We start from the raw sequence: 27,976 nt of genomic DNA, 5'->3' as shown, positions 1-27,976 counted from the left end.
TATATATATATATATATATATATATATTCATCACAATATTAAAATAAAGTGATAAAGTGAACACAGAGGTGAATTTTTAACTCCTGGTGATTTGTCCCCGTCATGAAAATATGTAACAAAAATATATATTTCAAGAAAAAACACCAAGTCAATTAAACTTCAAGGATGTCAATCTGTCCAGTTAAGAAACATAAGTGATTATGTATCATTTTCACCTGCTTTGGTGAAAATGAAAGCAACAACAGGTGCACTGGAGAGGCAACAGCAAGATAATTCCCAAAAAGGGAATGGTTTTGCAGGTGGTGGCCACAGACATTTGCTCTCTCCTTATCCTTCCTGACTTTGTCTCTAGTTTTGTGTTTTGTTAGAGTCCTCCTCACTACTTGAGGCAACCCGCAACCCAATCAGGTAGTCCAGATCCTCCTGGATGGCACATTGTGCCATCGCAAAGAGGTTTAATGTGTCTCCCAGTACAGTCACAAGAGCATGGAGGAGATTCCTGAAGATGGAGGTCATAGAAGGGCAACAACCCAGCAGCGGCTCCTTTGTTTAAAGAGAAACAGGGGGAGCACCGCGAGAGCCCAACAAAATTACCTCAAGCAGGCTACTGGTGTGCATGTTTCATGACTCAATGAGGGCCCGATGTCCTTTAGTGGGACCTGTGCTCACAGCCCAGCACCATGCAGCTCAACTGGCATTTGCCAGAGAACACCAGAATTAGCAGGGCTGCCATTGGCACCCCATTCTCTTCATGGATGAGAACAGATTCACACTGAGCACGTGACAGACATGAAAGAGTCTGGAGATGCCGTGGAGAACGTTAAGTTGCCTGTAACATCATCCAGCATGACCGATTTGGCAGTGGGTCAGTGATGGTCTGGGGAGGAATACCCTTGGTGGGTCGCACAGACCTCCATTTGATAGCCAACGGTACACTTACTGCTGTTAGGTGAAAGCATGAAATCCTCAGATGAAACATGAATTCCGCAGAGCCATTGTCAGACCTTATGCTGACGCAGTGAGCCCTGGGATCCTCCTAGTGCATGCCAAAGCCCGGTTTCATGTGACCAGTCTGTGCAGGTAGTTTCTGGATGATTTAGGCATTGATGCCATTGACTGGCCCTCAAGTTATCCCGACCTGAGTCCATTTGACAACCTCTGGGACATTATGTATCGGAGCATCTGAAGCTGCCAAGTAGCACCACAGACTGTCCAGGAGCTCACTGATGCCCTGATCTTGGTCTGGGAGGAGATCCCCATCTCAACAGGAGCACACTTTATTGGGAGTACAAACAGGCACTTTGGGACCATAAACACTACTGAATTACATTATGAGCTGTTTTGATGAAATTCATGCAAGTTTGATCAAAGTGTAATTTCAAAGTGCAGTTTTTTACTTTGATTTTCAGTGTGATAGTAAATCCAGCCCTCGGTGGGTTGGAGATTTTGGTTTCCACTGAAAACACTTTTTTCCCCTTTATTTATACAATACAGATTGTGTCAAAGCAGTTTTACAGTGTTAAACAGGAAAAACATGTGCCGATAATGCAAGAGGACAATAGAAAACAGTCAGTTTATCAGTTAAAGTCAGTTCATTGTTGATTCAGTGATGTTACCGTCCAGCTTAGTTCAGGTCTCTTCCAATAACATTACACAGTGTATATAAGTAAACATTTTAAGCTTGAATATTTTGTTCACCAAGATCCAAGAGCAGTGTATGTACAGTATGTGTGTGTGTGTGTATATATATACAGTGGTGGATAAAGTACTAAATAAATACAAAAAAATCATTTTGTATGATCCCTTTTATTTTGGTCAAATAATTAACATTTTGCAGATACTGCAAAGTGTATGTAAAATTTTGACCACAACTGTATACATGGGTAGTGGATAATAGGAAAGATCCAGAAGCCGATATTTACCAGACGTGATCTAGTGTAGAAACGCATTACTTATTTGGGAAGAGAACACACACACACACACACACACGCGTATGTATGTATTAATAACAGAATTGTCAGCTACAGTAAAGAAGGACCTTGGTTTCAGTTGTTGAGAATATCTTCAGCACTCAGGGGATCTATTACAAACTCTATACGACCGTCAGACACAAACTGTGCTAATCAATGTAAAACGAATTATTTCCCCTTAATCCTCATCCAGCATCTACACAGTATTGAATTTCCCAACAATGGCACTGATAATTTTCCACAGATGGCCTCTGCTGCTATAATGTGTGATTCACAGCTCATAAAGTATAGGTCTCAGCAAGCCTTGCCCGCTATAGATCAATAATCAGATTTGTTCCCCATGTGCGAAGAGAACAGATCCTTGAGGAAAGCTTTACTGAATTTGGGAGATTAGAAAGTGATGCGATCAAGAAAATCATACACTCCATTAAGAAGAATTAAAGTATAGCAAGTGCTAAGAGGGACCAATTACACCATCTATCAGAGAATATGGTGTAATAAATAGAGAATCTATCAGTTCAGTCTGCACATGTGGATATACCTCTGTTGCAGGTGGATGTTTTGGTAATTACTAAACGACTGAATGCTTACAGCCTTTCACTAAGCAACTGCTACTCAGTTCAATTGTATAATGAGTGGACACAAATACATTGGTATTATTATGTACTTGTTTACTCACTCTCATGTTATCCCAAACCCTTATGGCTTTTTTCTCCCCTAGAGCACAAACTGAGAAATTTAGAAGAATCTTCACTGCGATCTTTTACATTCAATAAACCTAAATAGAATGCTGTCAATCTCCAAAAAGTGACCAAAGCACAATAAAACCACCATAAAAGAAGTCAATTCGACTTATTCTCGCATTGTCAAATTTAGCATGTTGCATTTGGTTAAGAGGAACGTGCGAACATTATTACTTTTAGAGCTTGACAGCATCTCTTTCCATTCACTTTCAGTGGAAAAGTGCAGCAACAACATTCTTAAAATATCAGCTTTTGTGTTACAGCTGAGAAAATGGGTAACATTTTAGTATAGGGTCCAATTCTCACTATTAACTAGCTGCTTATCAGCATGCCGATTATTAACATATTGGCTGTTTATTAGTACTTATAAAGCACATATTCTGCATGACCATATTCTACATCCCTAATCCTACCCAATACCTAACAACTACCATACTAACTATTAATAAGCAGCAGATTAGGAGTTTATTGAGGCAAAAGTCGTGGTTAATGGTTTGTTAATAGTGAGAATTGGACCTTAAAATAAAGTGTGACCAGAAAATGATATAGTAGGGGTTTAGAGCAACATAAGTTATAAGAAGACATAAGCATTTACAACCGAACAAGCATGTCATGTTTGCCTGTTTTGTAACAGCAGAATTATTTAGTTGACTTGAGCTGTTTCACAAAAAACTGACCTCTTTGGAGAGGCGTGTGAAAAGATCTCCCCCTCTGAGAAAGTCCAATATTAGGTACAGCTTTCCTTCTGTCTGAAAGGCTGAGGGGAAAAGCAACAAAGGTGACATTTAAGCAGTATTTTTTTCAGAAGCACAAGGCAAAAAACCTGTAAAAACCTGAAATTGTAGTTTGCGAAGTTTCGAGCCACCCATAATTTAAATGTTACATTCAAGCTAGTGGTCGACCGATATATCGCCAAGGCCGACTTCCTTTTTAATTATATTTTGATTAAATATTTGTTTATTTGTGAAAAATACTTTGTAATTTAAAGTATAAGCATGTTTATTTTACACATTTATTTTTTTAATCAATTTTCAAATTATTTCAAATTTCTTAAATATTAAATAAAATAAAAAAAAATATATCGGCTTTATTGGCCATCGGCCACCCTGCTTTCCATGATATCGGCATCGGCTGTCAAAAAAACAATATTGGTCGACCACTAATTCAAGCTACTGGCTATCTTTTTTTAAAATGAATAATTATCAGATAATATAAATTACTTTTACAATCAGATCAGACATAATCAAACTTGAACAGAAAATATTACAAAAAAGCTCATTACTGTAAAGGCTACAGCGCTATGAAAACAGCTGAGCTACTGTCATACAACTGTAGAATGTAGTTTAGTTAGTAGTATTTCTACATGTAGTTATTCACTCCACAACACTGTCTGTTTGTCACTTCAGTAGAGCACAGGGGGTTCAGAAACTGATGTTCTTGTCTAAATGCTCTTGTTCTGTTGTTTACAGTCTCCCCTTGAGAAAACAACTCACCATAGTGGAGTTTGACAATGAAGGGATGATTCACTTCTGCGAGAATGTCTCGCTCCATTTTTGATCTCACTCTGTCCCGCACTTAAAATACAAAGAGACAAAATGTAGAGACTCATTATTTATGATTACAAATAAAATTATAAATTAAATAATTAAAAATAACTCATTCACTGTCATTCATTCCCTTGACAAAAGCACACAAGTGTACAATGAATTGCAAAATGCAGATCGTGAGACTCGCATCCATCTGTATAGTGATTTATGTTGATATTGATATACATTTTTAAAGAGCCTAAAAAATAATCTAAATATGTTTAATATAAATCTATATAAGTGTACATTCATGTGACAACATTGTGCGTTTTTTGCATACAGGTGACAACGTTGTCAAAATGATCACACAGATCAACGAAAACTACTGTATTAAGCATGCCAGGCCAGTAGCAATGTAACTTTATAAAGGAACACTATTCAAACATGTAATGGACTACTTGCACAACTACTTCCGTGTTCTACTCAGTACAGCTCGGGAGTTTCCGGTCAGTGTTTAGTGCACCTACATACAGACCATTTCTCATGAGAAAGCAGATTATTACTACGTTTTAGGGCTGGCAATTTTTTTATATAAAACAATTAGTCATATTCTCTGCGTTAACATGAATTATCTTCAACCTGCTGAAATGTTCTTATGAATATATTTCTATTCCAAATAAATTCTGAATAATAAATAAATATATTTCCCCACTAACCTGCCGAGGTCCAGCGCTTGTCTTCACATTTTTCTCTTACTGATCATATTTCATACCAGTTGAATTTACAGTTTTAAATGAATTTGACTGATAAACACCCTTACGAAAAATAAACATGGTTTTACTATAGTAAAAGTGTAGTGAGCATGATTTATTTATTTATTTTTTTTTGCAGTTTACCATTTGTATAATCAAATTTAAAAACCATGGTTAGTGTAGCAAAACCCGGGTTTATTTGTGGTTTATTATGGTTTAACTACAACTGCAACTAACTGTAGTTTAACTAAAACTACAAAAAAATGTTGGTTTTATTTGTAGTATAACCATGGCTAATTTTCGTAAGAGCATTATTGCTTGTGTGCGTTGGTGCTCTTATTCCAATGTTTAAAATGGTTGAATGAATGTGCGGTAACTGCATTATAGAAATTGAACAATGTTAAACATTTAATTAATTTTTAACAGTAACGAGTTGACAGTGCGGCTGCTTTGAATATTCATATTTTGGCATTGCATTCAGTGAAATGATTGTGAATGAAAAATGACACAGAATAGTGACATATTTACATATACATATTTTTAAACATATTTAATACAGAAAAATAAAGGTTCATTCTGATCTTATTCATTAGATCTCACATACACTGCAGCGTCACGATTACTAGTTTAGAGCACTGACACCCTGTGGTGAAACAATCATGTATGTTTACCAGCCATTGCTTTATCAGATCGGCTTATGTTGGATTAAAACTTCACGTTCCATTGAGTTTGGAAAATTCTGCACACAGTAATCATCAGAATATCTCTCCTCCTGTCTCTGAAAATGTCCGGATTTTGAAATCATCCCGCGGACTCTAATTTTAATAGGCATTTAAGTCAACTAGATGATTGCGGCACATTGAAAATATACATAACTGGAAATAACTGAGTTGTATTATTTCAAAACGGAAGTGCGTCACGAGGCTCAGTGCAAGTAGTCCATATGCATGCATGACATCGCATCACAATTTTGCATTTTTGTAGTTATATGGCCTAACTGTATCATTTTCAAAAACTTTTCAAGTTTGCATTTTCAGGCCCCCAAAACGTGTTGTTGTGTAAATTAATACAGGCATAAATTATATATAGGCCGAATATATAAACAGGGCGATAGCACACTACACATCTAACATAACTTCAAAAACAAACACAGATCTGAGGAAACTGAGGGCTTAAATATACAAGGTTGATCATCAACAGAACAGGAAACAAGTGCAAAACTAATTAGAAACTATAACTACCAACTCAGACAAAGACTGTGGCAGAAAACCATGACTAGACACAAAACAGAACAAGACAATGACTGTGACACTTATATTGATTTCTATCAAGCGATGACAATTGGGTTAACAGGTTTATAAGACTATAAATAACCAGAATATATTCAAATTGTGTGTGCATGTCAAAGTGGTCACTACTTATTCCTTTAAATGTTTGTGGAAAAACTAATAATAATTTGTCTCCCTGTAAGTTTACACATTTCATAGCTGCCTGTCATCTTTTAGCTCCCAATTACTTAGTTTGGATATGCAGATGTCTAAATGAGTGTTACATTACAGTGATGACATGAAAACATAAACAATTCTTATTAAGAAAAGATCAGATATGGATATTTAGACATAAGGACAGTAATTAGATATGCACCATGTGAACGAAAAAATATCAGATCTCATGCTTTTTTGCTGTTTACACGCTTGCAAGATGATCTGATCTGTGCCCGAATATGATTTATATTATTTTATGTTATTAGTTTAAAAAGTCAGTGTTTAGATGAATGACCTACTCTTAGTTGATTCTGTACATTTTAACATCCAAAAATGTACAGACTTCACCTTTAATCCTGCAGGACTACAAATCTTTGACAAGTCTGGCATCAAAAGCAGCATGTAAGATGCTTCATTCACACGAGTGCTGTCTTATATAACAGCTGCAGCATTGCTGTGGTCTGACAGCGAGGTGCCACAGTCACCAACACTGTTATTTTCATTCACACGTACATGAAGAACTTGCACAACATCATCCGCCGAGAGCAAAGACTTTGGGATGTAACCATGGTTACATCGAGCGAATACGTTATGTGGGTTGTGAACAGGTTGTGAAATAAACTACCACTCCAAATTGAGCACTATGAATCACTATAATAACTGCTGTTTTGTTTAAATTTGTGTTTTTGTGTGTAAAATCAAATGCTTAAGACTTCGGGTTTATCTGCTTTGTTTGTTTATTAGATTAATTCCTTGTCTTTGTTCCAGGGAAGCTGCTACGGATCTGAAGTGTGCAATAATGAAAAACTGTCACTCAGGAAAATTGCCTGGTTGTCTGAGTGGGACCTTTTCCCCATGTTAAACAAGTTGATGATTCAGATACTCCTTAAAAACCAGCTAGTGAGCACTTCAGGCCTCCTAGCAGCTCAGTTATGACTCACGGGTTAGATGTCATGTTGTGGTGAAATAATAACTGCAGGTTTTACATCAGTGCATACTAGGGAAAGATTGACAAATGCAAAGCACACAAATTGTAGAGTAGAGTCATAATTCAGATCTCATATTTTAAGGGCTTAAGGGTCAGTTTTACCTTTCAGTGTTGCTTTCTTCAAGACCTTCATGGCATAGAGTTGTCCTGTATCTGAACCTCTGATTTTTCTCACCAAGAACACCTGTAAAATGAAGCGTAAGTTCAAAATCCCATAATATTCACACATCTTAGGGCACATGTCAAACTGTAGCTCCGACCAGCTCCAAACACCTGCCAGGAAGTTTCTAGTAATCCTCTAGTAATCTAGTAGACCCTGATTAGCTGGTTTAGGTGTGTTTAATTAGGTTTGGAGCTAAGCTCTGCAGGACAGTGGCCCTCCAAGAACTGAATTTAACACCCCTGTATTAGGGCCTGTTTACACCTGGTCACTTCATGTATTTTTTTCTGATTGGATAGCTATCTGATCGTAAAAAGCTTGGGTATAAATGCCCTCTGAAATGCTTTTGAGATCCAATCACATAAACCACTTCAGGAGTTGATCTGAGACGCATTCCAGATGAAACTGGACAAGTTTAAGTGCATCCGCTTGTTGAAACCACATATGTAAATTTTTGCTCCTCCCAAAATGTAAAAAAAATAATAAATATGTGAACGTGTGCTATAGGCTATATGACATTATAGCCAGATATGACATGGCTAATGCAACACGCACCGATGCAGATGAGTAGCTGAGTATCTTTTCAGCGAACCGATGCGCAAACTGCCGCAAATGAAACTGAAAGTAAGTTGCAGATGCTAAACACACTTTCATCTTCGTTAAAAGAAAGCAGTAAGACTAAATTATTTTACCAGTGCTGATGTCGCTCTCTCCCTGTCTTTGATCTTGAGCTTAGCTGATGATAAATAAAATGCAGCTCATATTTTTTGCTTTCATTGTGAACTCAGTTAAATTTGCATATAGCGCAGGAATTGATTCGTTTTGCAAAAACGCATTTGTGTAAATGGAACCGTTTTAACAAAACAAAGGGCCTGTTTACATCTGGACACTTCATGTGTTTTTACTGAATGGGTAGTCATCTGATTTATTGGTTCCATTTACACTTGGCCACATAAATGTGTCTCCACAAAACCGATATAAATCTGATCTTTAATCCCTCATTATATGCAAATTTAATAGAGTTCATGTCAGCAAAAGCAACAGATTTTATTCATCATCAGCTAATTTCAAGATCAGAGACCGCAACAGCCCTTATGCAAATTAACCATGGTTAATATTCGTAAGGGAGGAGAGAGAGTGGCATCAGCACTCGTAAGATAACGTAGTATCATTTGTGGCAGTTTGCTGAAGAGATACTCAGCTGCTCATCTGCAGCAAAGCCATCTGGCTATAACATGTCATATAGCATAGCCTATAACACGCTCTCACACATAAGGGTCATAAGGGTCAATTTTTCAAAATTGAGATGTATATATCATATAAAAGCTGAATAAATAAGCTTTCCATTGATGTGTGGTTTGTTAGGAAAGGACAATAGTTGGCCGAGATACAGCTATTTTAAAATCTGGAATCTGAGGGTGCAAAAAAAAAAAATCTAAATATTGAGAAAATCGCCTTTAAAGTTGTTCAAATGAAGTTCTTAGTAATCCATATTACTAATCAAAAATTAAGTTTTAATATATTTACAGTAGGAAATTTACAAAATATCTTCATGGAACATGATCTTTACTTAATATCCTAATGATTTTTGGCATAAATAAAAATCAATAATTTTGACCCATACAATGTATTTTTGGCTATTACTACAAATATACCCCAGCGACTTAAGACTGCTTTTGCGCTCCAGGGTCACATATGTGGTTTCAACAACCGAATGCATTTACATTTGTCCAGTTTTGTTTGGAATGCGTCTCAGATCAACTCTTGAACTGGTTTAAGTGACTGGATTTAAATCTCAAAAGCATTTCGGAGGGTATTTACACCTGATCTTTTCACCATCAGATACAGTAGCTACCAGATCAAAGAAAATGCATTAAATGACCAGCTGTAAACAGGCCCTTAGTCAGTGTCCAGGGGCTCTCAAGCTCCAAAAAGTTGGAAAAACACCATAAAAGAAGTCAACATGTCCATAAGACAGTATATCAAGTCGTCTTAAGCCACATGACAGCTTTGTGTGAATATAGACAGAAATTCCTTTTCTGCTCTGAGCTACCTATGTAGTCAGCATTTAAAGGCATTAAGACTAAAATTTCAATGTCTTCTTCACACAAAGCTATCACATGGCGTCTGAAGACTTGGGTCGTATGATACTGATACTTTTTTGTAATTTTTGCAATTTTGAACATGCCTGACATCTTTTGTGTTTCAAAGGTAAAAGGCAGAAGTTAAAGTGGAGTAATTAAACCACCTACACAAGCAGCTGAGGCAACATCCAAACTGACATGGAACATGAGTGATTAAATTGAATTATTCTAAATAGGAAGTAACTCATACAAATAGCACAGAAGACTCCATTCACAGTCGATTTCAGTGGAATTTGGCATGTTAGCATGTTGCTAAGCTAACAATGCAGTACTCTATTAAACCAAATACACAGCATAAGCACAGTGCAAAAGACTAACACTTTTTTGAAAGTGTTGAAATGTTCAAAATTGAGTGAATTCTAATTATATTTATAATCAGCAGTTCTCTTGCTTTGTCTTTTTTATTAAGATAATTGCATTACATTCTGGGATTGATTTCTCTGCTAAAAATAAATGTGATGCTAGCTTAAAATTTCTCCAAAGGTATCTCTGATTATGCAGCTACCTTTACTAAACGGCCTTTGTGTTGATCTTACTAGGTTGAAAACTTGCTTGGTTTTATTTTTTTCGTTTTGAGACACAGGATACTCAGTTAAAATTATGTAATTTAAATCCTGCAACAACTGATCCTGACTTTCTAAAGTTCAACTGAAGGGTTTATAAGGACACCAAAAATGGTTTTAAATCCATTAACTCCACATGCATTAACAAAATTACATCCAAACAAATGGCAAATCTAATTTTAGCTATCGATGACTCTGCATTACAGTAGCACACAGAGAGTAAGTCAAATGCAGCATTTTCAAAGCTCACCTTTCCGTAGGAGCCCTGACCCAACACCTTGAGCAGCTCGAACTGTGACGGGTCTGCTTTCTCAAAGCCCTCTTTCACATGATGGCTGATATCAAACTCCTTTAAAATGCTGTCATCCTGCAAAGGCAACAGATGGCACGGCTCAGAGGGAAATAAACAAATGCTTCTGCCATAAAGCTGTGTGTTTAAGCATATTTGGCGATATGATGCCATCTGGCATTATGAATAACAGTAGTAAACAGGTCAAGGAAAAGGGTTCAGATGGTGTGATCATGAGTGTATGTATTCCATTGCCATTTTCATAGGTGTTTTTTTAGAAAGCACATGACAAACACAAAAGTGTGCAATATACAAATAACAACAAGAATCACAGGTACTTTGAAATTACTTAGAGCAAAAAGCATGGAACCTGCAGAAAGCTCCACAGATTTCAGCAGAATTAGAAAACCTGTCATTTACAAACATCTACATGCCCCTTGGTACTTGACTCGTCGTTTATCAAATATTTTGGCTAATTTGATTAGATTAGATTAACTCTACACAAAATGTAGAGCACAGTGACATACACTGGTAAAGATGCAGACTTTAAGTAAACAGACTGCAGTTGCATAGAAGTTGCTCGTCACTCTGATAGTCTTAGATTTGATGACATGATATCACTTTCCCGAAGGGCAGAACAGTTTATGGTCAGGGCAATTAGGATCTTGAATACTGGATTGGGCTTTTCTTTTAGCTGCGGATGATGTGGATCAGTTAATGGCAGATCTTATCCTATGATCCTAGGCATTTGACACTTTTGAGAAAACATAGCAATTTTTAAAGTTCTCCGTTTTCTAAATGTATTTTATAGATTTTATTGTGAATGAGCCAATGTATTTGTTCTTGTGACCTCTTAATTTTTTTTTATTAAAATGTCAAGCTTGCATTAATCTGCCCACATCTCAAAATCCAACCAACAATCGATTCATGTAACCTAGTCCCAGCCCTACATTTTTTTCTTTTCCAATAGCTCGTTCTCTCGGATGTATGCCTATTCAGACTTTTTCTCAAACTTGATACAGAAAATGAAGCAAAAGTCTGCAGATTTTGTCTGGGCTTGGTGAAATTGCATAGAGTATAATGGCATTGGGGATATTCTGTTCATAAACAACATAAACAAATATATCTGGATCATTTTGGAGAGAAAAACAAACATCTGAAACATTATAATAGAATTTAAACTATAAATCATGCATGGCATCTTTATACTACATCAGTTAGAAATAGCTCCTTAAAGTAAGAACTGCAGGTTACCACGTTTACAGAGTACAAGCAGTGTTAAATATCATGTTTATGTTCAGATTTATTTTTAGTATAAAAGTAATTAGCAGGTTGTCATTTATTCAGTGTGATTTACAGTATAATTATAGTGGCAGGCTACCTGGCACAATCTGAGGTTAGGCACACACACGCACACACACACACACACACACACACACTGTTCACAATCTAAATTATCATTAAAATGTATTTTATTTAAATAAAAGTTGAGGAGCTCATGCTGTAGATTAAACTGTCTCAGTCCTCCTTGGAAAATGAACATGTATTACATCAGTAAGAACACTTACAGTACATTTGCTCCAAGTTAAATTAATAAAAATGTTTGTAATTTTAACAGTAAAAACTGCAAAAATGCCATGGTGAAATTCCTTTAGTCTGTACGGTGAAAAACTGTAAGGAACATTTCATGTCATTTTACAGTAAAACACTCTTAAAAGTAAAGAACAAGTCACATTTGATGTTTCTTTTTATTGAAATAACTTTTTTTCAAAATGTTTCCTATTATTTATATACATTAGGGTTTTGTTACATCTTGTTTAATGAATGTTTATTGCATTATTTTAGTGTCATGAGTGTTACCATGATGGTGTTTTTTATGCATGACATTATTGCACCGTTTAAATATTATTTACCTCAGCTTGTGTTTTTTTCTGTTTTTAAAGTGGTTGTCAAAAAAAAAAAGTAATTTGGTGGTATATTAATATTATTTCAGTTTATGAAATATATGTTTTTACTGTAAATTTAAGATCAATCTGTAAAATTTTAAATGTTGCTACTATTTTTTTTATGGTAAAGTTCTGGCAACCACAGTTGCTGTTTTCAAGTAAATTAAATATCTATTAAAATTTCACCACTTTATGGGCACATTTGATTGAAAATCACAGAAATCTCCAAATTATTTCTATGTTCTGTAGCGCTTGTCTGAGCGAGTAACAGTAACCAAGGAGCTTAGCGAAGGGTCAGCTGTGTTCCAAATGCAGTCATCTCCCAATAACAGCCTACTCTCTCTCTCTCGGGCTCTGCCAGGTGAGGGTGGCTGCCTGCAGAGGGGACAGTATGGACTATCTCACTGCAGAAATGTTCCTGTGAGCTCAAATGCTGAGCACAGCTGAATAATGCACCGTGCTGGGACTGACACAGCTCAGAGACACAGCTTAAACCGGCTTATGGCACGCCATGCAAACGAATAAATAAATGTGCAGCTGCATTACATAACCAAAGTCCAGGCCGGGCCTCTCCTGTGACGTGATGATGAGTAAACTGAGGATATACAATCTTCAGCCTCAGCACTGGGGCCTGATTAACTATTCTGACAGCTCCTGTTGAGCTACGCACATAAAAGCCAAGCCAAGCAACAGAGCTCATTGTGATCATCAGCAGAATATGATGATGAATTATAAACTCTTGTTTGGTGATAATTCACCTTTAGATCATGGGGATGGTAATGACAGAGGAGAGATTGGGGATAGCTGTCACATGGGGAAGTTTACATTCAAGATTTTAGAGTTGTGAATTTTTAATTCTGTTCTACAAACCAAAACTCCAATATCATATCTTTAAATAGCTCTTGTGAACACAATAAAACCACACTGACCAACATTCAGACAAGATAGGGCTGGGTATCGTAAAAAAAATTCCGATATCGATACCGATACCTTGACTTCGATACCGGTTCCTGAACTGATGAGCATTAGCAGCTTCCAGCGCTGTCTGCCTGTGTTCTCTCTTCCATGATCGCTGCTCTGACTCAGAGGAAATAACATAGCTATTTCAGGAACTTTACATGGCCAAAACACACATTAGACGGCAATCGGAAGTTATTATAAACACTCGATGGTGGTTTAAATTGAGTTTTGATGAACGCTCACGTAACACGCGCTTTCGGTTGTGTAGTATGAACGGACATCTGCATATGATCGGAACTCCACGCAGCTCCCACGCTAACGTTACTCTCTATTGGAAATAAATGACTGAATGACCGGTCTATCGCTTGTCAGAGATAGTGGAAAGCCAGCTTGAAACGCAGTAGAAACGCCAGTATGACGAGGATCGTTTTCATTTTAGAACATAAACGCACAAACACTGATCGATCTGCGCCGCACCTCTTCTAGTCGAACACACCGGCTAGTGCTGCAGGCTTATTGGTTCACTGACGCTGATGAGATTAACCCCTTAGATATCGAAATTTGGTACCGAACGACGAGACGTTTTTCGATGCTCTATGGTATCGAGGCAATTCGGTCAGTGCCTAAAAAGTATCGAACTCGATACCCAGCCCTAGACTCAAGAGTAATTTGTATATAAACGTGTCATCTGTATATGAAAAAAATTGAGAAATAAACTCATCTTGAGAAATATTTACAGTATCTGACAACTAGTCCTGGCCTCGCCTTTATATATTCAAATAACTCTTATATGCTGAATTCAGTTTAAGTGCAAGGAAATTATCTACAAAGATTGATTTAGAATTTGTCACTTCCAAAGGAAAAAAAAAAAAAACCTTCAACTTGTCAACAGACCGACCAGGCTTTTCAATTTAGTTTTCAATTTAGGATTCGGCCTGAGTGCTTCCATTTTCAGACTCATCTCACAAAATAATTTCCTTTTGATTGCGTGAAAGCTGTGCTACTGCAATCATAAGCAAACAGATACTAGATTTATTTCATTTTGCTCACCTAACTGAGGTTTAATACAAGCCCATTGTGAATTGTGTGACATTATAAGCACACTCCTCACATGAAATATGTTTCAAATGAAAGACAGCATAATTATGCAGCCTTCTAAGATAACTGCTTTTGGCCAAATTCTATGGAACATCACATTCATTGAATGAGAGTGTGTTTAAACCAGAGTGTTTAATTTTGATATGTACTTCATACAATACCAAAAAGTATTGATAAGATTCAAATATTGATAAGTATTAATAGTTCAATGATAACTGATGATGGTTTTACACACTATTTATTTGTCATCTGTGTTAGCACATGCTTTTTTAAATAATTTTTTTCTTTATTTAACAGAAAAAGTTACATGAAACTGGATGTAAATCCAGTTAACTTAATATCTAATGTTTATATTATACTGTTTTTTTTTTTATAAAAAAATGAAATGCTTAAGCTTAGCAACATGCTAATGCCAAACTCTACTGAAATTACAGTAAGTATCCTATATGCTTTGTGTGTATAAGATACAGAATTGCTACATACATCTTTCAAAATTAGTCACAGGTTCCATTTCATTTTCAAGATTCTGCTTTAAAAGACAAAACTTCTGATGTTATTTTCAGCTGAAACGCACATCCTTTACATGTAAATATGACTCATTTTGGAAAGACTTGAAAATGAAAAATAATATGAATAAATCACAATACTCAGTGGGACCAGCTTTAGATAGAGAGGGTAAACACTGTAGATCAGAACCCTGTCTAAACACATCACTGGATATCAACAGCATGATGAAAGTCAGCTGGTGTGACCTGCATTTCAGATCTGATTAGGCCGGGCATACACTGTGCGATTTCTGTGCGATTTCAGCAAGGTGCCAACTCACACTGTACGAGTAGATTGCATGTGATGTAAAGCCAAAGCTCATGATTTATGTGCTCACGATACACGTGTAAAATACTCCGGTTGCGCACACGATAACTCCGTGTATATAGATGATAGCCAGAGATATCTTCAAAAAAAAAAGCATCAGCTATCGGTGATATCGAGAGGATTTGGCATTTCCAATTAATGTATTAAATCATTATTATTATTGCTTGGAAGACATGAGCATATGGTTTATCCATTCTGCAACACGAACTGGAGGTAAGCAGCAGTTTGCTAAATTGCAGCTAGTTTTATAGCGACGGAACTTACAAAGATCTCCCTATTTTCATTTTCTTTCTTGCTGCATTAAAGATGAAATGGTTTAATTTCTGTCTCCGTGCAGGTTCGTAGATCTGCTTCAACTGTGCGATACCCTCACTAGAGGCTACCATAATTTCTGACATGTCAGAAATTCATCCGACCGTCCGATTGGCGTTTGGGAGAGGTTAATCACTTCACGACAAACGACGCACGGCAATGCAGAAATTCGCCCTGACTCAAAAAAGAGTCACACGAGTCAGAATTCGGCTCAAAATTGGACAAAAATCACACAGTGTATGCCCGGCTTTAGGGCTACACAATATTATCAGAACGTTATCGGAATCGGATTTGAAAAACTGATGCCGATATGCCTTGCCGATAAGATGAATAGCTCATATTGTGCTCAGGGTTGTGCTAGCGATAAGATCACATCAGCAGTGTGGTCATTCTTGAAGTGAACATTTGCCTGAATGATTCACTGTTTTGGATCGATGCATTTAATCTGAGAATGCAGGTACAGAACGACGTGTCCGGTGCGATAGAGTCAACAGTAACTAGCGCATGCAGCAGCAGCAGCGGCACACTCCCCCAGGTCCTAATGCCCGTATAGGCGTAAGGCGTTTTATTTACTTAAGGGGGCTGTTGGCCTACTTGTAATAAAATTAAAGTTAAATACACAAATATCATTAAGATACTTGTGTTTCTGAATAAATAAAGCAGTATTTGATGTCATAAACTCACGAGTCTGTTTTGATTTAAAGGTCAGAAGCTATAGATTACATGGATAAAAATAACAAACATGACACTCGTAAATTAAATATTTTTATATATACAGATTTATTCATTAATATGTAATATATTTTTTTTCTAATGGATTATGAAAACTTAAATACAAGGAGCTCTAAAATATATTTTTTACAGCTCTTTTGCTTTAGATCATCTATTCATGTTAAATCCACAAATAAAATGTTAATGTCTCAACTGCATGTCCGGAAAAAAAAAAAAAACAGCAGAGATTGATTTTTATTATAGTTATTTTCAAGGCTTTCAAATGTACACTAATTTAAAAAAAAAGAACGTTAAAAATGTTTATTAGTAGTTCTAACAAATAAGTTTTTGCTCAAAGCTAACCAAAATTAAAAAAAATGTTTATAATTTCAAGGAGAGACCTGGTGTTGTTTCAAAACAAAGGGAAATATATATCGGCTATCAGCCAAAATATTTCCAAAAATATCGGTATATCGGATATCGGCAAAAATCTAACGCCGTGCATCCCTAGATTTGATGGGTTGCTTAATGTCTTACAAAAAAGCAAGCAAATAACGTAAGAGGTTAATTTATATTATATAAATTGGGTGGTAAAACAACAACAGAGAGTGCATGCAGATAAACAACATTTTCAGTAAGCACAGTTTATTTTTAGTGAATATGTTTTTCTTTAATTCTCCTACAATTCTGGTGTCAAAAATCTATTTACATTTTACTGCAGAAGACTGCGGTAGGACTGCTGTGATGGTCCTGCAATCTAAAGATGGATCTTGAAATATGGCACAGTGTGGTATAGTAATATCAGAGATGCTCTACACCAGCCTACACACTATACCAGCTTCTGTCTATGTGTGAGAGCTCACGATCTGCCACAAAGAGCATGCAAACTCACTTTACTGTGTTTGAATACAGAATAGCTCTACATCACAACAGGGCTCCAGACAAAAAAAAAAAAATCACTTAAGGAGACATTGGCTAGACAGTATAAGAAACAAAAAATAGACAAATAATTTTTTTAAGTGCCACAGATTAAACATGTTTATTTATTTTTTTATTTTTTTAAACACCTTAACATTTCAGTCATACTGTCATGTTTATGTCTCCCCTCCTTTTACAGCATTAGCATTTTAATCCATCTTGTAGATGTCCTGGGAACTAAGGTTCACTTAAAGTGGGAAATAAATTAATTTTTCAAATTGAGAACTATATATAAAGTCACAAAGAATTGTTTAATACACAGAATCTGTGCCAATATCCTGAATCATAACTATGTCAGCATCACTTGGCCATTGAGTTTGGGCTCCTCCTCAATGCATCCTAAATGTTGTCATATTGTCTTGCACACATCCAGTCTGTTTTTCTTCATTAGTAACATGCAGTTATATGGGAGCTGTTGAATTCTATCTTTAGCTCCATGCATTTTTTCTTATCATGTAGACAACAGGTTGAGTAAAACTATTAATATGCAATACAGTGCATACATTTAGCAAAATGCTCTTCTTTATAGTTATTTCTTCTAGCTGACTTATTAGTTTATGGACGCCGAATGGTTATTGTGCGGTAAATGTATTGTTACGTGGCATAGTTTACAAGCTTTAAACACTTTCCACAGTTTGAAACACTGAATGAGCGATTACATGAGACATTTCAGTAGGTTGTACTGTATCTTATGATATACCTTTTGATGTCCATTTATGTTTATTTCGTACTATAGTAATAAAGAGAAAGATATGATGGGTTCACGTGCCGCTTGAACTGAGGCGCTAAAGCAAACGCTCATGTCGCATTAAAGAGTGCCAAAATGGTATTTATTGTTTGAATTTCATATGAATTTGACGGAATTTTAAGGCTGATACTTTCTTTATTAAAATGTAACAGAGCACAAAGCTTATTGCGATTATTACTTGTGCGCTACAAATAATACGAAGTTCACGCATTAACAGAACACAGCATATATTTCAGAGTGATCATTGATTTATGCTCACAATAATTAAAATTTGATCAATTTAAGTCAAAATTCCAGTCCTTTGTGTCAAAATGAAAGCTACGCACTGCAGTGATTTTTTTCTTTGGCACAGCACAAAGTGAAGGGCCTAAAACTCCCTTTACTGTTGTCAAATTTCTGTAACGCATGGCCTATAGTGGCTTATTGCGACAAAAGCTAGAGGACCATTGCAGTAGAACACCAATGTTAATTTCAATAGTTACTATAGGGTACAAAGGAAAATCCTATTCATTGTCTCCCTAAGGGAATTGATTTTGAACGATAACTTATAACCATTTAAAGACAGACCTACTGTGAGCTTCAAGGCTGTTAATCAATGGTATATGCTTTTGTGAATGTAGCCCGCATTATTTTTTTTTATTATTATTATTTAAATAATCGTGCTCAACAGCGGAGTACCTAGTGAAAAACTACATTACCCATGATTCTGCACAGAAATGACTAACGATCAGAGAAACGTGACTAACAAATTGCACCAAAAGCTGAAAAACTGTGCTTTTGCACTCTATTTGCCCAGAATTACATTTATTAATTTTAACTAGATTTCTACCTTTTCTAAGTAAAAGTCTCTAATGTTGTGTCATCTACCAGGTGAAAATCGTACACCAGTTGCTCAGAAAAGTAGCATAGCAGTCTAACTCCAGGCAGTTTACACACTGAGAATATAGATAATAATTAAATATATAATAAATATAGATAATAATATAGAATTTGCAGTGATGGGTGTGTGTTTTCATGCATTTATCAACTTTATCCAGTCAGAACTTACAGTCAGGAGAATCAGTTTTATAAGATATATTTTCACATAATCCTCGATATATTTTACACATTTCTACAAAATAAGGTCAATACGTATTAGCACAGCCATCCAAGCACTCCTATTTTAGTTCAATTTCACTTCAAAGTTAAGTAGTCACTGCATTGTTTTCAGTCAACACATTACTGTAAAATCATTGCGCTCAAACAGATTAGAGATTTTATTGTCGAAAAAGTACTCTATTATTTCACATTATATTTATGATATAATTCCCAGCAGTTCTTGGCATGTACAGATTTTTCAGAAGGTAAATTTTGCTGCACTGAAGTAACTACTGAAGACAAGTGCATGAGTCATAATAAAATCTATAGTATCTTTGCAAATCTGACACGTGACAGCGTTACATAACCTGACATGGATAAAGATCTGTTAGATCCCTGTATAGAAATTAATGCCTGGACTTAGATTAGCTTAGATTTTACTTCAGCTCTTGCATAAGTAGATTAGCCATATTATGAATTGTTAATAAACTTAATATGCATCAACTTATAGATGAAACTACACGTAACCCTGAACACAGAATGATGGGAGCAGAATTACATGGCTTCCTTTACAAAAAAGGATTAATAAAATATTGCTTTAAAAAAGCATATATGGCAATAGCTACCTTGTATTAAGTACATAATTAACTTCAAATAAAGAAATAAATCTTTGTTTTTATCAGGCTAATATACCTGTGTAGTACAACAATAAGGAGAGAAAAATCAAAACTGTCCTTTGTAAAAAGATGCATAGTCATCTTTATATTTGCATCTCATTCTTTGTTCATGTCTGTATTTGTTCAATTCTGTAAACACAGATGTTATTACCATAACAGAACAACATTGTTTGTTTCATGCAAAAATATTGCTTTGTTAATGCTATACCAATGGGAACTGTGAGGAATTGTAGATTATTCCATAAACGCCTGGCTCCTGTAGATTAAAAACAATTCTCATGGATTCACTGGCTAAAAGTTTGTTTTAGGGGTGAGAACAAAAATATGTGGACTGCTTGTAGGTTTAGGTTCATTTAGCTGGATAAAAACCTGAATGGTCAGCCTACTCTGTCTGGAAAGTTTGATGTAAGAAAAAGATATACATTTTCTTTGTGTGTACAAACAAAGCATTAACCCATTTAATCCCAAAGGTCACAATAGTGACCATAAAAACGGTTTTCATTTATAAAGATCTTACTGACTGATGCTTTAGTGCACTTCCTGCAAATATGAAAAAAAAAAGAAATAATAAATAAAGGGTCTCAATTAAATATGTGCAGTTTCACATGATTAGTGCAAATTGTCACATGACCAGAGCAGTTTATTTCCTGTTTGCACCTTGAGAAGATGATGACTGCATCAAAGCTCCAAAACAAAAGGCTATGTTAACATAAAGATATGACATGATATATGATGATCTTTTTTATTATCTTTAAGGTGTGTAGCATTTATATATGTATTCACGTATATCCTGTTTTGTTGAGTGTGGTCATAGAACGAGTAAACATCTTGATGGTCACAATAGTGACTGGTGGGATAATAAAGCAATAAGCCCCAAGAAGCCGTGGTTTACAGTGAATTTATAACAGCTAAGGGGCGTTGTTAGGTATGACGTGGAGCGGAGTGCCTAAAACCCCCTTAGCTGTTATAAATTCACTGTAAACCACGGCTTCACGGGGCTTATTGCTTTTATAAAACGGTTATTCCATATACATAGTAAGGTTTCACAAAATAAAACAGAGCAAATAAAGTGTAATGATAATAAAAACATTCTTTCGCCAAACAATGTAGTTCCTCAGAAACGGTTGTGGTTGCAACAAATTGGTTGCCGAGCAACACACAGACGTAAACAAAGGTGTACATTTGTAGAGTAATTTACAACAGCTTTGAACCTCAACCAATCAGAATCAAGGACCGGAACTTTTTCCCGGAAGGGATTTTTATGCACAATAGTAACCCTAGAATGTGCTCAAACAGTTTAAAATAGCTGGGCTAAGATATATAACCATTTTTATGACTGCAGAAATATGTTAATTCAGTACACACATTATCCCACCGGTCACAATTGTGACCGACCATAAAACACAATTTTTCACACACTTTTCCAAAAAATTTCAAAGGGATTATTTCAAAGGGTTACTAATGACACATCATTTAGATATTTTCATGTCTGGGAATTAATTTGAGATTAAACGGGTTAAAGTTTCTATTAAAATAAAGTTAACCACAGACCGTAAAGGAATAGTTCACCCAAAACTCGCTCTCAGATCATCCAAGATGTAGATGAATTTGTTTCTTCATGGGAACAGATTTGGAGAAATTTAGCATTACATCACTTGCTCACCAATGGATCCTCTGCAGTGAATGCGTGCCGTCAGAATGAGAGTCATATAATGATATAATTGGACAATAATCCAAAAGTAATACACACAAAGTCTCCAGTCAATCAATTAATGTCTTGTGACGTGAAAAGCTGCATGTTTGTAAGAAACAAATCCATCGAGATTTTTTTTTATTTTTTACTTTAAACCATAATAATGTTTCCTCCAATGAAAAAGCCAATTTCCTGTTGTCCTCTCACATCTAAAATCCACCGACATATTTGTTCAGAACAAGTGATTTGGACTGTTTGCGATTGTAAATGGTGCTTGATCTGTGCATATTTCTCTCCTGGTTCAGACTAAACGACTTTTTCACCAGAGAAAGCAATATTATGGATAGTGGACTCATATTTTAGCTAGAGTTAAAAATGTATTTGTTTATTACAAACAAGCCTTGCTAATTACAATGCTTTTTTTTTTTTACTGCACAACACAAAACTGATGGACTGGAGTCGCGTGGATCCATTGGTGAGCAAGTGATGTAATGCTTAATTTCTCCAAATCTGTTCCCATGAAGAAACAAACTCATCTACATCTTGGATGGCCTGATGGTGAATACATTTTCAGCAAATTTTCATTTTTGGGTGAACTATTCCTTTAACATACTCATAAATCGAAAACAGCTACACTAAAAACCCATTGGGAATGTAATATATTGCATGTAAGCATCACATTGGACAGTTGTTTGCTATTACATCACAGACTGACATCATACACTGATCTTTTTTTTGTTGATTACTGATCTCACATTTAATTAAACCTGTCTTCTTATCATTTTACCTCCACATGATTGCTTTTGCCAAACCTGATGACTTCAAAGCTAAGCCTAGTGATGCTGGGCCTGTGTTTGCACTAACTAAATTACTCCAGCCATTTCATTTCTCGGGCTGTGTTATATGCTGACTATACTTATCACTGGTGTTTAAATATGATCTCCTCTCTTCAGGTTTCTGTGACTGAGATAAAGACTGTCTTTATCTGCATTAAAGGTTACCAAGACCTTCTCAAAACACTGAGAATGAGCATCTAAACTCATTATGCTCAGAATTACTGACATTTCAAATCTAGAGTTAATACATAAATTTAATAAGGTGGTAGAAAATACCTTTTGTACACAGTGGGACTTTATTATAGCCTGAAGGATGAATTAAGGGCACATATTTCTGCTTCTCTAACGGGCTCACTGTGTCAGACATTTAGAGCTAACTGTTTATTGGCTGTTGGATGAAGAGGAACATCACTGTCATTGACCATGTTTACATGCACATAAAAATTTGGCCATATTTATATTCTGTGTGTGTCCTGTAAATGCATTAACCTGATTAACATAACTTATATTACCTTCAAATTTCAATATACCTGCATCAAGTTAAAAACTAGTTAACACTGCTGTGAGAGTGTTTCTAATACAGTGGCTGGAAGTGACGGTAAATTCATTCTCTCTTCTGATTGTCGTTATCAGTCTCTCTCTATTTTTTATTTATTCATTTATTTATTTTTTTGCTCTTTTTTAAAGTCGTGAAAGCACTCTCGTGGAATATTTAGCTTTGGCTATTTGAGCAAATGGGAATGCAAATATATATATATACAACTATGACGACTTCTGCTTCTGAGAAACCCAGAAATGTGAAATAATGAGTTGCTTTAATTACTGTGTGGAATTAATAAACACTGTGAAATGTATATCATTTCAACAGTGAAATGATAAGATGCAGATCTCCAAACTTGAAGCACACATCTTTTCAGAATAAAGATAATCCAGAATATGGATCTTAATGACAATGATGTAGCCTCCATGTGGTCACTGAGACTGCAGAGTACAGTACATGCAGTACTTTGTTAATCTAAAACTAAGCCGCATATGGATTTCCAATATTTCAATCCTGTTTTGGCAATTGAACATTCCATGACCCATCATTTCAAAATGCTGTGGCAAGAGTTTTGTCAGGTTCAGTGATGCATGGAGCTTAAACACATCAGAAATTTCTGACAACAGTGGCAACATTTAGCTGCTTAACAGTGAAAAAGTCTACTTTCTACTTAAATATTTCAAAGATGACAAAGTAATAAGACAACATTTATGCCATAAAGAAACAAAAACACGTACTAAAATGCCAAGCTAGTGCCCGCACACACAGAACTTTTCCACGAGATGCTGAACTATGCACGATTTCTAACAACCTGCTAGCCTAAATGTGCTCTATTGTTGTCATTTCATATACACACACATCAGTTCAGTGTACAGGTATCAGAGAGAACAGACATAAAAGTTGGGTCCATTTCATCATCCATTGGACATCAGGGCAAGGGCACAGATGCTTCAGAGAATGCAACTCTTCTGAGGCCTTAACTATTAATACTGAGAGACAGGTATGTCAGTTTTGATCATTGTTGTCAGCAGACATTTGAGTGTTCAGCAAAAACAACACAGGAAGGGTCCACAGCTGTTAAAAATCTAACCAGGACATGTTTACTGCTTCTGCTGAGGTTGGTGTGTACTGCCTCCGATGAGAATCATATTGTAGTTGTTCTAAAATTGTATAATAATCAATACAATTTTTAAAAGTAGTTCAATCTTGAGGTTAATTATTCTTAAAAAAAATAATAAAATAAAATATACCAAGGGAAATGTTCTCTAATTTCGCATAATTTTGCCCACACAGAGACGAACAAACACCATCAGAGTTATACACCATATATAACTCTGAATCTACCTGATAATAAAAATAAAAAAGAGACTTTTTTAACTATACAACATAAACAAATGCGATGGTTTATGTGCAGGGAAATACAGCTTTATCAGTAAATTGAGGTGACAAATCATCTTTTTACCTATAAGAATATTTCAACAATATTTCACCAATATTTTAGACTTTCTACAATATTGTAAAATAAAATTATATGCTTGTTTTTGGATAGAATTTTTACTGTTTACACTTTTTTACAATGTCAGTTTCAAGTCCAATCAAACTATTAGGGTCCCAAAAGCTATATGCTGTAAAAAGCCATAAACTGTTCACGTAGGACATCAGCAACTCTTAATATTTAAAAACCCTTACAGCTTTGTAAAATTCTCCTGCTGCAATTAACCCATTACTTTATATGCAGGGTGTAAAGATAAACAATATACAAAAAGGAAACAACAAATACAGCAAGAACTGCAATGGGATCTTATCTGATTCTTAGCGGATCCTTCAGGATGTGTTCCAAATTATGAGGAATCCTGCAGGCTACACATTCCTATAGCCTATGCTTTTCTGACTAGGTCAGGCTATTTCAAATCAAAGCCTGTGAGAAATCTAATCGAACACACAACGCATATTTGATGTAAATAACCAAATACAAGCTTTGTTAATAAATCGGAGCAACGCTGAACACTGACATATTCGCCGTTGCGTTTTCACATTTCGCACTTCAGCACTTTACACAGCAACGGTCAGATTTCGACATGGTTTACAGGCACTCGACAGCTTTAATTCAAGAAATAAGACACACAGGCTGGTAAGCGAAACAAATGAAGTGATACCCACCTCTAGTTTGCATAAACTCGAGCTTTTGGACCGCGACTTTCCGCGCAGGTACACGGAAAACCATCTTCTCACCGTAAATTTGCGCATGTTCGTATCCATTGACTCGGCTCGCCTGCAACTATCTTCAAATGACAATTTATCTGTCCAGCGTTTAAATCCAGATCAGCACAACAGTGGGGATTTACAGTCGCCTCCCCTCCACTAATCCATAATGCTCACTTATGAGGGGGGGAGGCCATGACAGAGCCAAACCTGCAGGTTCGGGGACATTTGCGGACGCTGGCCCGTACCACTCGCGCGGGCTCGCCAGTTCGGTTGTAGCACGGCAGAGATGACGGGAGCTGTCCTCCTCAGAACCACCTTCACACTCACGCTGTGCTGAAGATCCCTCCCCAATCACTGAGCTCCTTAAAGCTGAAGGCTGGCGGTTTTTTCTTTTTTTTAATGTTATACGAATTAGTTCTACCCCAAATAAATATGCTGAGGGGACTATAAGAAAGCCATTCATATGTTAATGCCCCTGAAAAAAAAAATGCTCTATGGTGCTATCAAAACAATGCTCTGATTGTTGTCTCACACTCTAAAAAATGCTGGGTTAAATACAACCCAGTGCTGGGTAAAACAGGGACAAACCCAGCAATTGGGCTGTTTTGACCCAGCGGTTGGGTTACTACCCAGAAGGTTGGGTTAAACATTTAACCCAACCACTTTGTCAAAACAGCCCAATTGCTGGGTTTGTCCCTATTTTACCCAGCACTGGGTTGAATTTAACCCAGCATTTTTTAAAGTGCACCTTTGTCACAATCAATGAGTAATTTTGGGGCAGAACTATGTTTTTCTGGCCAATGGAAAATGGGAGGAGCGTTTGGAAAAACTTGTCTTTGACTTAGTATTTTCAGAGTATGAACTTTCAACTTAATTCAACTTTTCAAATCTGACGGAGGCTGCTCCTGCACCAAAAAAAAAAAAAAGGTACAAAAGCTGTCACTGGGGTGGTACCTTTTCAAAAGGTACACTTTTGTACCTATTAGGTCTGTGCACTTAAATTAACTTTGGATTTGTATGACTATATTTTGTGTACTAAAATCAAACTCACTGAACTGAATCAGCTCAAATGATTTTCTATTTTATTGCAGCATTTTCCTGTGATGCCTGGAGTGTTTAAAGCATTTATGCCAGGTAAATACTCTGACCGCAGCTCTTTTTAGCCGCAGGGGTTTTGTGCTGAGAGCAAAGGCTAGATTGCAATGAAACAACCCCCCTCGAACAGTTTAGAGTTAAAAACATGTTGTGTTCTATAATAGTGGTGCTTATTTTATCTTGAAGTCTTTTAGTTCTTTTTTTTTTGGTGCATTAACTTTACTATATTATGTCAAGCTGCATAAAAGGTATGTCTGCATTTACATTTCTTTAGTAATTTGTAAGCAGTAGTTAGGTATTTCTTGATTATTACAAATGAGAAATATCCAACAAAATATTGCAGAATTTTCACCACACCTAATTTGTCAAATAGAATATTTAAAGGGGTCATATGATGCTGCTAAAAATAACATTATTTGGTGTATTTGGTGTAATGAAATGTGTTTATGTGGTTTAAGGTTCAAAAAACACATTATTTTCCACATACTGTACATTATTGTTTCTCCTCTATGCCCCGCCTTTCTGAAAAGCGTCGATTTTTACAAAGCTCATCGTTCTAAAAAGCAAGGTGTGCTGTGATTGGCCAGCTATCCAGAGCGTTGTGATTGGACGAATTCCTCAAGCGTGTGACGGAAATGTTACACCCCTACCATACTGTGATGCCCTGTCCGGCCGGAGCGATGAGACAAAAACATTACATTTTTGATGTTATTCACGAGGCATTATGAACGAGGCATTTGTTGCATCCAGTGGGGACATAATTACGGATTATAATGACTTACGCCCGATTCACACGGGGCGTCAGCGTTAACGCTTGACGGAGGGCGTTTCTGAAGCTTGGTGCTGACGCAACCGTCATAGTGACAACAGCCAATCACATTAGTCTTCTGGTGTTACATGAATGCGATTGGCTAGCGTCTGCGCTAGGGTATTTGCATAAGGTGATCTGATTGGCTGACGCCTGTGTTGGCACTTGAAAAGTTGAAAAGTTTTCAACTTCTGCCGCGAGCAACGGACCCAACGCGACGCGACGGACCCACAATTAATTTCGCCAACGCTTGACGTCACTCCATTCAAAGTAAACGAGAGGCGATGACGCTGACGCCCCGTGTGAATGGGGCGTTACACTGTCTTTTTACGTGTTGCGTTGCATCGTGCCGCATAAACATAAAACCATGTCTGCATTTGTGATCGGAGAAATTACAAACAACAAGTGCTACTCTACACTGCTCAAAAAACTCGCGTTTGAATCGTCAGTGGCAAATCCTTTAAATATAAAAAACGTACTTACAGTCTGTGAGTCAGAACAGCCGGCATTGTAGTCTACTCTCCCAGGATCAGGAAACAGTCCTCCATAAAATGTGCTGCACACATCTGAATATTTGGGTTAAACTGTTCTGGAACAGTGTTGTAAATACAACTTAACCACTGATTTCTAGTCGTGTCCTCTTTTGGAAGACCAAACAAAGTAGTTTCGCTTTCACAACGAAACAGCGTCACACACGGCGGCCTAGAGTGAGCAGAGGCTGGGGGCTTGAGAACGGCGCGGCCGGCGGATTCGACGAAAGAGCGTCCAGCGGGCTTGCGGCAACCACATGTGACGACCC

General features: G+C 36.5%; 1 protein-coding gene across 1 annotated transcript in view; it reads right to left on the bottom strand.

Annotated features, from left to right (window-relative positions):
* The window catches only part of LOC107660235 (ribosomal protein S6 kinase alpha-2-like), a 54,422-nt gene extending 28,851 nt beyond the window's left edge, over positions 1-25,571 (bottom strand). The window contains exons 1-5 of the mRNA XM_016449503.1: positions 25,230-25,571; positions 10,581-10,697; positions 7,566-7,647; positions 4,207-4,287; positions 3,391-3,470 (exon numbers count right to left, since the gene is read on the bottom strand). Coding sequence (XP_016304989.1) covers positions 3,391-3,470; positions 4,207-4,287; positions 7,566-7,647; positions 10,581-10,697; positions 25,230-25,328 — 459 coding nt within the window. The 5' untranslated portion in view covers positions 25,329-25,571. The remainder of the gene's footprint in view (positions 1-3,390; positions 3,471-4,206; positions 4,288-7,565; positions 7,648-10,580; positions 10,698-25,229) is intronic.
* Between the last annotated feature and the right edge of the window lie 2,405 nt (positions 25,572-27,976).

This window comes from Sinocyclocheilus anshuiensis, unplaced genomic scaffold (assembly GCF_001515605.1).
Source record: "Sinocyclocheilus anshuiensis isolate Anshui unplaced genomic scaffold, SAMN03320099.WGS_v1.1 scaffold475, whole genome shotgun sequence".
Taxonomy (NCBI): domain Eukaryota; kingdom Metazoa; phylum Chordata; class Actinopteri; order Cypriniformes; family Cyprinidae; genus Sinocyclocheilus; species Sinocyclocheilus anshuiensis.
This window is presented reverse-complemented; position numbering and strand designations above follow the sequence as displayed.